This window comes from Carettochelys insculpta, chromosome 2 (genome assembly GCF_033958435.1).
Source record: "Carettochelys insculpta isolate YL-2023 chromosome 2, ASM3395843v1, whole genome shotgun sequence".
In the NCBI taxonomy this organism is placed as follows: Eukaryota; Metazoa; Chordata; order Testudines; family Carettochelyidae; genus Carettochelys; species Carettochelys insculpta.
The window spans coordinates 245,050,997-245,061,378 of NC_134138.1; the positions used below are offsets into that span (position 1 = coordinate 245,050,997).

At 68.3% G+C, this 10,382-nt stretch overlaps 1 protein-coding gene across 1 annotated transcript; it reads left to right on the forward strand.

Moving 5' to 3' along the window:
* Positions 1 to 4,535: 4,535 nt before the first annotated feature.
* PTF1A (pancreas associated transcription factor 1a) lies at positions 4,536 to 5,765 on the forward strand. The gene is made up of 2 exons (XM_074986279.1): positions 4,536 to 5,151; positions 5,566 to 5,765. The coding sequence occupies exons 1-2, from the start codon at positions 4,536 to 4,538 to the stop codon at positions 5,763 to 5,765; spliced, it is 816 nt and encodes a 271-aa protein (XP_074842380.1).
* The last annotated feature ends 4,617 nt before the right edge of the window (positions 5,766 to 10,382 follow it).

Genomic DNA, 10,382 nt, shown 5'->3' on the forward strand with positions numbered 1-10,382 from the left:
TCCTGCGCACCCAGGAGAGGCGTTCCGGGAGGGGACTGCCCCGCGCTACACAGCCACGTCCCAGAACCGAGCTGAGAGCCGGGCGGAGGCGAGGGGCTGTCTTTGGGCTGACTTGCTGGTTCTCAGGGCAAAAGAGCCAAGCTCAGCCTGGCCCAGCTGCCTGTCTTCCACAGTGGCCAAGGGCAGGCGCTTGGTAAAGAGCCAATCATCAGCTGATCCAGCCCCTGGCCCGGTCCCAGCTTCTGGTAGAGCCTAGCGGCACCATTCTTGTCCATCCTGGTATGGGCTATCCATCCTCTACCACCTTACCTACTACTTCTGTCTGAGCTCTGCCCTAGCCCTGGCCCTCACCGCATCTGGGAAGAGATTGCAGAGGTTGACTGTGCAAAGCGTGTATTTTGATTTCATCTCCTGCCTACTAAATCCGTGTGGTGACCCATAGTGCTTGGTCTTACTCCGCCGCTTCTGTTCACACTGCAGGGTGGTCAGGGCCTGAGCACCTAGCAGGTATCAAAGGTGGCTCTAGGTCAGGTGCACCTGTAACTGCCCACAGACAGACTCAAACTTGGGCCCTCTAGAGCTTAGTGCAGATGCTTCTACAGTCTGAGCTTAAAGGCCAGCTGGCTCCGAGCTCCAGCTGTAGAGGACACTTATTCTCGCTCTGTGAAGTGGTCTAGGCACGTCTACATGGGACACTTAACCACACCGAAGTGTGTGGGCTGCACATGCTCCCTGGATCCTGGGCCCCGCCAGCGTTTGCCCCTTCTGACTCCTGTACCTTGAAAGCCAAACGTTTGTAACACCCACCAGGCAAACAACGTTGTAGCCACCCCCGGACCAGCGTTATTCCAGGGCTCTTCTCGTCAGTGGGCCGGTACTTGTTCACTGCCGCTGTGGTTTCCTTGTTCCTCAGGGAGACCGGAGCACAGGTGTGATGATAATCACCGACTGTGTTTACTTTTCAGGAGTTCAAACAACTGCCGTCGCCGCCGGAGTGAAGGACACGGCGCTGCCCCTGCGCCTTTCCAGCTGATGAACCTTGGGGTGACGGCACAGTCACATCGCGGCCAGTCTTTCCATGAGCAAGGGTGGCAGCCAACCGTTACACGTGGGAAGGCGGGAGGCCATTGACCAGCATAGCTCGGCGGTCGCTTTGCAGGAGCGGTCAGTGGCTTCTCTCCTCCGCTAGTCCTTAACTGGGACGTCTTTTCTTCGGGGTGGTCCGCAGCCGCCGCCTCCTGGGGAGCCCGAAAGGGGCAGGAAAGGCGATGGGGGAGTGTTTAATACCTGCGCTTGCTCAGGGCAGGGGAGGGAAAGGCAGCCGCGCAGCGACCAGTAACAGCGCAGCTGCTTTCCCGCCGGCCGCTGGCCGCAGTACAGATGTGCAGTGTGCCTCGGAGTGGTTTTCCCGAGGGACACCGGCCTCCTACTTAGGCACCCGCCATGCGGCTCCACTTCTCCTCGGGTAACTTTGGGGGCACTTTTCCCACCTCGGGAGGAACCCACCACTCCCGCCCCGCGGAGGCCGGCAGAGCAGCTCCAGCGCCCCGCAGCAGCGGGAGCCAGAAGCCGCGCGGGTAGCCTCGGTGCGCCAGGCTGAGCACTTGCTCAGCTAACCCTTCACCCGCCCGGGGTGCCCCAGCGCGGCCGCGGGCAGCGGGGGGACCAGGGCAGCTTCCCGCGCTGCGCCCCGATCCCCCGGAGAGCGCCGCCCCGGGGGACGCCCCGCGTGAGCGAGGCCAGGCCAGGACCCCGGGAGATTTCGCTGGGCGGAGCACCCCGGCGCCCGGCACCTCCCAGCCCCCTGCGCGGGCTCAGCCACGGCTGGAGCCCCGGTTCCGTGCACGGGGAGCGCGGGGCTGGGCAGCCCGGCCCGGGGCACGGGCGGGAGAGCGGCGAACGGCACCGCCCGGCCTGCAGCCCACAGGCCGAGCCGGTCTGTCGGCGGGGGAGGCCGGCTGGCGCCCATGCCCGCGGCGGAGACCCCGCTGGGAGGGGAGCGGCTCTCCCGCCGCCTGCTGCCGGCCAGGGCGCCCAGCGCCGAGGTGCCGGCGGGAGCCAAGGGCAGCGCGCCCCCTTTGCCCCCGCCCGCCCAGCCCGGCCCGAGACCAGGGGCTCCGCCCGAGGAGAGGCACCTCCGCCGCTGCCCGCCGGCCCCGGGGCTGCTGGGGGCCGCTGGAGACGCCTATTGACCCGGGGCTGGCGCGGGGATCCCGCTGCTCGCGGAGCGCCTCGCAGCTCCGGGGCTTGGGCGCCGCCCCTGCCCCAGCATTAGTCCGGGCCAGCTCCCGGCCGTTCCCCGGGGCGAGGCTCCGCGCGGCGCGGCCCGCCCCGCATCCCGCCCCACACCAGGCTCTCCCTCGGGCTCGGACTGAGCGGGAACGCCCTTCGAGTACCGCCGTGCGCATGCGCGCGTGTCCCCTGCGCAGAGCCGGGGAGAGAAACTCCGCCGGGTCCTTCCCCGTCCGCACGCGGCTCCCGGGCGCGCGTGGAACCTGCCCGGCGCGGGGTGGGACAGAGGCCATGTCACGGAGGCATAATAAAGGGTCTTCCACGGCCTCAGCCGCGCGGCCCCTGGCCCTTAGCTGGAGCTGTGGAGGTGCCTGAGCTCAGCTCTAGAAGGCGCGGGTTCGAGTCCCCCTGTGGGCGGTCACACTCGCGCCTCGCAGGGAAGGGAAACAAGGGCCAGGAGAGCCCCGCAGTAGGCGATGCTTTGAGAATAGGCCAGTATCAGCACCCCCAGCCTCTTCCCGTCCCTCGGAGCTGGTTGCCCTCAGCGCAGCGAAGGGGCACGTGCAGGAGTTGCGCCATCCCTGGTCATGTTTCTGGACAGCACCTCCCCAGCTCTCCTCGGGTACAGCAGGCGCTCGGGACTCCCCCAGCCGGACCAGGCCTTTGTTCACCGCTGCGAGGCCCGTTTTCCTGGCGTTATCTCCAGTGCGTTGGGTGCTTTGAAGTCGATGTCATTTATTACCTTCCCGTCCCGCTGGGTTGACACGGGAAGGACGCGGTTCCAGTCGGGGCCGAGGGCTGAGCACGGCCAGGGAAAGGGACTTCCCACGGGCTCGGCTGCGCAGAGCGGATCTTCAGCTCAGCCGACGCGGGAGCCCGTTCACCCAGCCGGGCTCAGGGAGGCGTTAATCAATCAGGCCCGCTGGAGACTCATTAACAGCACCTCGGCCCCGCGGGCGCAGGGAGCCAGGGCAGGGAGGGGGCGTCCGATCCGATACGGTCCAAATCGATACGCGCCCAAACGCGAGAAGCTGATGTGATTCGTTCTGATGTTAGAGCGTCTTCGCTTCTCACGTCAATAAAATAATGAACGAGCACTGGGGCGACCCACCAATCAGGGGCCTGCTCGGCAAGTACCGCGGCTGAGCTCCTGGAGGCACCGGCTAATTTGAGAAGTCCTGGGGCGCCTTATAGACCAGCCGATTGCCGGAGCACAAGCTTCGGTGGGCGCAGACGCGCTCGGTCAGACGCACGCGGGATTTTGCCCAGGAAGGCTCCTGCTCCCGACTGTCTGATAGCGTGGGAGGTGCCCCAGGACTTCTCCTCGTGCTTGCGGGGACGGACTGACGGGGCTCCCCCCCGGGACGGAAGAAATCGCGTTGCCACTAAATTCAGAGTATTTCCGTGGCCGGACAGAGCCGCCGGCGAGCCCGGAAAGAGCTCTGCCCCTTCGGCGGCCGCACTGCGCCTGGGTGGGCTTTGCCAGTGTTCGCCCCGAGCTGAGGCGCCTTGGAAGTGTTTGCTAGGGAGGGGCGCCCCTCGTTTGCTGGGCAGCGCAGTGTGTGCCCACAAGGGCCGCAGGGGAGCAGGTTCTGCTCAAGCTCTGCCCCGACGGGCTCAGGGGCCGGGCGGAAGCCGTGTCCCCAGGGCGGGCTGGAGGAGGCGGGCAGACAGCCTAGGTGGAGCTGAGCGGGGTAGGAAGACCCGGGGCCGTGGGCGGTGCGCCGCCCCCACCAGAAGAGCCCGAGGAGCGCCTGGAGCCAAGCGGCGCTCCCCAAAGCCCCGCACTGCGCGGCGCACCGGCTGTCCCCGGGCCCGGAGGCTGGACGGGCAGCCCAGGGAGCCCGGCCCGCAGCCCCAGCGACCTGGCGCGGCCAGACTGCCTGGGAGCGGCCGTCGCTTTCCTCGCCGCCCCCCCCCCAGCTCAGCCCGCAGGGCCGCGCGCCCTGGCCGCTGCCAACACCTGAGGGCCCCGCGGCGCCAGGTGGGGCTGCAGCAGCCGCTGGGGACGGCGGGCAGCGCCCCGCCCCGCCCCGCCTCCCCCGCTCAGGAGCTCCTAGGTGTCCCCCTCCCCGGCCCGCGCGCTCTGATTGGCTGGCGCGGGTGGTCACTGGCACGCGCCTGGGGATGTAGGTATAAGAATCCTCGCGTGCCAGCCCCGCGCTCCAGCGAGTCCCCAGCCCGCCTCCTAGCGAGAGCCCCGAGCGGCTGGGGCTGGGGCCGGGGCCGGGGCCGGGGCAGCGCCCGCAGCGAGCGGGAGGCGGCGGCTCGGCGGGAGGCTGGCTGCCGGCGGCTGGCGCGGCATGGAGCCGGTGCTGCTGGAGCACTTCCCCGGGGGGCTGGACTCCTTCTCCTCGCCCCCCTACTTCGAGGAGGAGGATTTCTTCACCGACCAGTCCTCCCGCGACCCCCTGGAGGCCGACGAGCTGCTGGAGCAGGACGTGGACTTCCTGAGCCACCAGCTGCAGGACTATTACCGCGACGGGGCGCAGGGCGAGGGCGGCTGCTGCTGCGGGGCGGCCGCGGCCGGCTGCTCCTCGCCCGGCGGCCTCCCCTACGAGTGCTGCGGGGCGGCCGGCGCGGAGCTGCTGTCGCCCGGGGCCCGGCTCAAGGCGCTGAGCGCAGCCAAGCGGCGCCGGCGGGTGCGCTCGGAGGCCGAGCTGCAGCAGCTGCGGCAGGCGGCCAACGTGCGGGAGCGCCGGCGGATGCAGTCCATCAACGACGCCTTCGAGGGGCTGCGCTCCCACATCCCCACGCTGCCCTACGAGAAGCGCCTCTCCAAGGTGGACACCCTGCGCCTGGCCATCGGCTACATCAACTTCCTCAGCGAGCTGGTGCAGTCGGACCTGCCGCTGCGCAGCGCCGGCGGCGAGAGCCCCAGCCAGCCCAAGAAAGTCATCATCTGCCACCGAGGCACAAGTAAGTGGGCGGCAGGGGGGCGCCCAGGCGCAGATCCCTCCCTGGCGAGCACCGGGGCCGGGCTAACACCTGCCACATCCCCGGCACAGGTGCGGGGTCCGCTCTCCTTCGCAGCGCCCGCCTGAAGGAAGGAACGTGCGCCCGGCCGGCGGCCGCTGCTTCTCTCTCTCCTCGCGCAAGTCTCAGGGCAGGGCACGTCGCAGAGAGCCTGCGGCTAGACACTCCCCGCCGCTCGCCTGCTCGGCAGGAGAGGGAGGGCTCCGGCATTTCCAAGCCCAGGAAAGCTGCTGGCCTTTGCCCGCCGCGGGGAAATGCCCCTGAAACGCCCGGAGAGAAGCGGGAGGGCGGGGGGTGGGGCTGGTTCCCACCGGTGAATACCAAAATATTTCCTTCCCTTGTCCTCTCCCTCTCCAGGGTCACCTTCTCCGAGCGACCCCGACTACGGCCTGCCGCCTCTGGCGGGGCACTCCTTGTCATGGACTGATGAGAAGCAGCTTAAGGAACAGAACATCATTCGAACCGCTAAAGTGTGGACGCCCGAAGACCCCAGAAAACTGAGCAACAAATCCCCCAACAACAGAGAGAACGAGCCACCCTTCGCCTTCGCGTCCTGAGACGCGCCCGCGGCGCCTGGCCCTGGGAGCGGGGCGCCGGTGTACATTTGGATGTAAAAAGCCTCTGTGGGAAAGGTAACGTGAAGGTCAGACTCTACCGGCGAGCACGGGGCTATTTATCTATTTATTCCCCGGCAGCGCCGAGGCGGTAGCGCTGGCTGCGTAATTTATATAACTCCTCCTGCTGGGCCACCATGCGACGGGCACCGCGGCTGCTCTGCTCGGGGGGCGCTCCTGGCCCCGGGACCTGCGCGATCGCCCCGTGCGGACTGTTTCTCTGTTGGCGAATAATAAAAGCCGCTTCCCCCTGCCGGGCTGGCTCGTTCTGGGGGGGCGGCTGCTGGCGCCGGGGAAGCGCGGGGCACTTGCTGCTCGCTCACGGCCCCGTTGCCTCGCGTAAAGGGGCATCTCCTGCCCGCGGGGCCGGGCACGGGTGCGGCCGGCCCCCCAGCCAGCCCCGCGCTGGAGCGGGCCGGCTGCTGGTCCCCGAGCTGGGCAGCGCCCGGCGCCGGGCCTTTCCCAGGGCTGCTCTCCCGCGAGCCGGGGGCATCAGCCGCCTGCTCCCGCCGCCCCTGGAGCCGCGCCCTGCCGGCGGGGCGCTTCCTTTCCCTCCGACCGCTCCCCACCGGCATCGCCCCGAGGAGGAGGCGCTGCTGCTCCGCCGGCTGCCCGGGCGGCCCTGGGCAAACCCGGCTCCCGCGGGAGGCGCGGCCGCGGTGCTGTACCCGGGAGCCGCGCGGCCGCTCCTAGTCACAGCTGCGGGGGGCGGGGGGCGGGGGGGGGTCTGAGGCCAGATCGGCCCCGCCCCTCTGCTCTGGGCTGGAGAGCCGAGGCCAGGCGGGGGACACCTGCGCCCCAGCGCCGGGGCGGGCTGCTCTGGGCCGGGGAGCCCGTAAAGCTCCCGCTGACTTGCGAGCCCCTTTGCTGGCCGCCCCCGGCCTGGCCAGCTGGGCAGCGCGCGCCCCGGGCCAGCGCGGAAAGGGTTAAGGGGCGGGGGGGCGGCGCAGGGCCGGAGAGCGAACCCGACTGGGGCCGCGGGGGGGCGGGGGGCGCGGCTGGCCAGCGCCGCAGGTGCTGATTTTCCCGTGGTACCCGCCGCTCCGCGGGCTCAGCCGCCGACCTCAGCGCTGCCGAGAGAACTCCCGCGGGGCGCGGGCAGAGCCGCAGCCGCCAGGGAACGGCCGCGCCGCGGGGCAATGACGGCGCCTCCTGGCCCGGCCGGGCTCCTCTGCCCGCGGCCGAACCTGCTGCGGGGCGGCCGGTGGCACTAACCCGGGGCGGGCACCGGGCTCGGGCTCCCCCCAGCGGGTCTCAGCGTCCGCCCGCCGCCCCCCGCTCTGCAGCGGCAGGGAGCCGCCGGCCCCGTGCGCCCGAGCTGCGCTGTGCCCCGGGGAGCCGCCCGCCCGCCCGCCCGCCTCAGCGCCTGGCCAAAGGCGGCGAGCGCCAGCCCGCCCCGCTCGCCGCAGAGGCCGGGATGGAAGCGGGGCGCCCTTTGCCGCTGCGGCTCGGGACCGGGGCGCGCCGCCGCCGCCCTGCGAGAGTCACTGCGCCGGCACAGGCCGGAGTGCGCGGCAGATGAAGCGGAAGAGGCGGGCTGGGCGCGGGGGCCCCCGGCTCTCTGTCCTGTCCCTCTCCCGGCCGGGCCGGCCCCTTCCAAGGCCAGCGCCGACGGGGCTGACAGCTCGCAGCCCATTCAGCCGCAACGCCACCGCCCCCGAGCGGCGCCGGGGCAGCGCAGAGCCGGCCACGTGGGGCCGCCGCGGGGCTCTTGCTGCTGCCCCGGAGGCCGGGCGGGCCTGGGGGCGGCGTGAGTGTGGGCTGCCCCAGCCTGTTCTTCCGAACCCGGCCCGGCCTCCCCAGCCCCGGCACCCCCCGTGCAGCTCGGGCCGTGCTGTGAACCCGCCTCCGCTTCGCTAACCCGAGATCGGCCGCCCCCCAACACCCGCGGGTCCGGCCAGGGGCACCGGGCCCGGCCCCAGCTGCTCCGGTACCCGGGGCCGGCAGCCCGAGCTGGGGAGAACCTGCCGCAGGCCGCCCGCCGCACGGAGTTGCGTGAAACTCCCCCCGGTCCCACTCCCAACCCCCGCCCCCCGCCCCGGCGCGCCCGGGGCTCCCCAGCGCTCCCCGGAACTGGGAGTAAGGGCCCCAGGCCTCTCCTGCTCCGCCGGGGCGGGCCGCTCCCAGCCGCACCCTCCGCTTCCCGGGCCAGCGCGGAGAGGGCTGATTTAGGAGAGACCCGAGAGCGAAGGGCCACCGCAAGGGCTGCGGCCCCGAGCCCGACCCGTCTCCCCGGCGGAGCCCAGCGAGGCCGCCGCCCGAGCCCGAGCGCCTCCGCGACGCCGCTGGGAAAGACCGGCTGGTGCTCAGAAAGCGCCCGTGAGAACCCCTCCGCCCAGCCGCGGCGCGCATAGAGCCCGCCCTGGGCTCTGGGAAACTGCCCCCTCTGGTTCCCAGGGCCGCTCAGCTGGTAGCGTTAGGATTAAGGCCCCGCGCAGGAGAGGGTGGGAAGCCTCTGAAACCCACGCACGCCTCCCATGGCCCCGGCGGAGCCTCCGGTGGCCTGGCCTGCCAGCTGCGAGGTGAACAAACACCAGTTGAGTGCTGCCTGGTAAAGCTCCCTCTCTCCAAAGCCTGCGGCAGCCTGTGGGAATGGGCCTCCGTAATTCCACAACAAATCGCCGCGCAGCGGGCTGGAACCCCCGGCAGGCAACGATTCCCACGGCGGGATGTGAGATCTGGCCAACAGGTGTTCGGATTTGGCCGAGGGAGATAGGGAAGCCCAGGGAGGGAGCGCTCCGCTGCCAGAAAGCGGGCTGCTCCGGCGCCTCTCGCTTTACACGGCGTGGAAGCCGCAGACAATCGAAATGATATCTTTATTGCTAGGTTCATGTCCTGGGCTATAACATATCAATCCCTGTCGGGCTTCCCTAGGATGCACCTGGTATTTCAAACTTGGTCTTTTTGTGCTTCTGGGTGCTGGAGTGCAGCTGCCTAAAACAAGCAAAGAGAGAGGCCCTTACAATGTCTCCAAGACGGGTTGGCATGGTTTGCTTGTCTTTAATGTACCATTAACCATTGTCTTTGCACAATATGGGAACTGTAAAGCATGACATGTGTTATAATACAACACATTCTCAATGATACACTTGGACTCGAAGCTGGGATGCAAGCAAACAAACAGGCCCAACTCGTGTTTTGTCTCCCTTGCTAAGCCTACTGGCAATTAAACTTAAGACCACTGCGTTCCCCTGATCAGCCAATTAAATTTTATGTCTCCTAATTTTTCACACAGAAAAAAGCCTCCGGGCTGGCCCCTAAAGACATTGATTTTCTTGCTATCACCTGGCGTTCAGACCTTCCTTCCATTTATCAAGAAGGGAACCGTCAGGCGTTACATAAAGTGACTCTGTTACCATAAGGCTCTCACCATCCTGGCCTATTGTTTTCCCCTGTTAATAACTCATTACCAGGATTTAACAAATCCACCATTACATATGTTTTGTGTCTCCATATTTTGATCCGTACGATTAAGCAGATGTTACGATTGAAAATTGAAAAGTCCAAGGCTACTCTAGGCTGAAAGAAAGAGGGCAGCCTCAAACAACGAGCTAACAATGAGATTCAGAAGATCTTCAGAAAAACATTTACGACCAATAAACAGACTCCAACCTGCTCCATTTCAACCATTGTGCGCCTTGGGGGAATAATTAAGTTTAATAGGAATAGGTCTGAAGGGTTTTCAATGCCAAGACCACAGGTGCGGGGTGGCATGATGAATGATTTGCCTGATTTTTGCCAAGCTCAAGGGCCCTTCTCTTGGACTTTCAAGCAGACAGAAAATATTGTCATTTCTTTTAATTCACAGCATTACTTTCAAGGCGAACAAAGGGGAGGGGGGATGAATGGCTCAGGCTGTAAATGAAGCGCGCCCGGGCGGAGGTGGCCCCGCTGGAGAGAGGCCTCCGTGGCTGAGCGCGCCGCGCCGTTTGTGCGCAAGGGGCTCCCTGTGCCACACAAAGACCGCTCTCCTCTCCCCCCTCTACAGCCTCCCGCCCCCGGCCCGCCCCGAGCCGCAGGCTGGGAGCCCCCCGGGGCCTCGGCCCCGCTCCCCGGCGGCTGGAGCCGGCCGGCCGAGCGCCCGCTGCCTCCCTGGCAAACTTGGCCAAACTCTCCCCAAACTCTGCAGCCGGCGGCGGTGGAGGGACCCCGGCCGGAGGCGCGCATGCGCCCCGCCGCTCCCCGCGGCTCCCACAACTCCGGGGAGCCAGAGAGGAGCCGGGGAAGGCGGCCCCGGGGAGGAGGCAGCTCCCAGCTCGGCTCTGAGCCCGGGCCCGGCTGCCGTCCTTGGCCCCGGGAGCCGGGAGGGGGCCGCGAGCGCAGGCTCTCCGCCTGGCCTGGCCACTTTGCGCATGGAGGTCTCCAAGAGGGGCCCCGGGAAGGCAGGGCTGGGCCGGGGCGCTGGAGGCGCGGGGGAGGCGGCTCGGGCAGCCCCGAAGGATCCGCCAGGGCTCCGAGCAGGCCTCCCAGGGTAAGGAGCCCCGCAGCCCTCCGCCCCGGGGGCAGAGCAGGGCCCCCCTCCCGCAGGGGCGGCGGCGGCAGGACTCGCTGGCTGCGGTG

What these genes read in the sequence shown, in the direction of transcription:
- PTF1A (XM_074986279.1), top strand. Translation starts at nt 4,536, where the DNA reads ATGGAGCCGGTGCTGCTGGAGCACTTCCCCGGGGGGCTGGACTCCTTC. An exon ending in CATCTGCCACCGAGGCACAA is followed by an intron (nt 5,152 to 5,565) that starts GTAAGTGGGCGG and finishes CTCCCTCTCCAG; the next exon opens with GGTCACCTTCTCCGAGCGAC.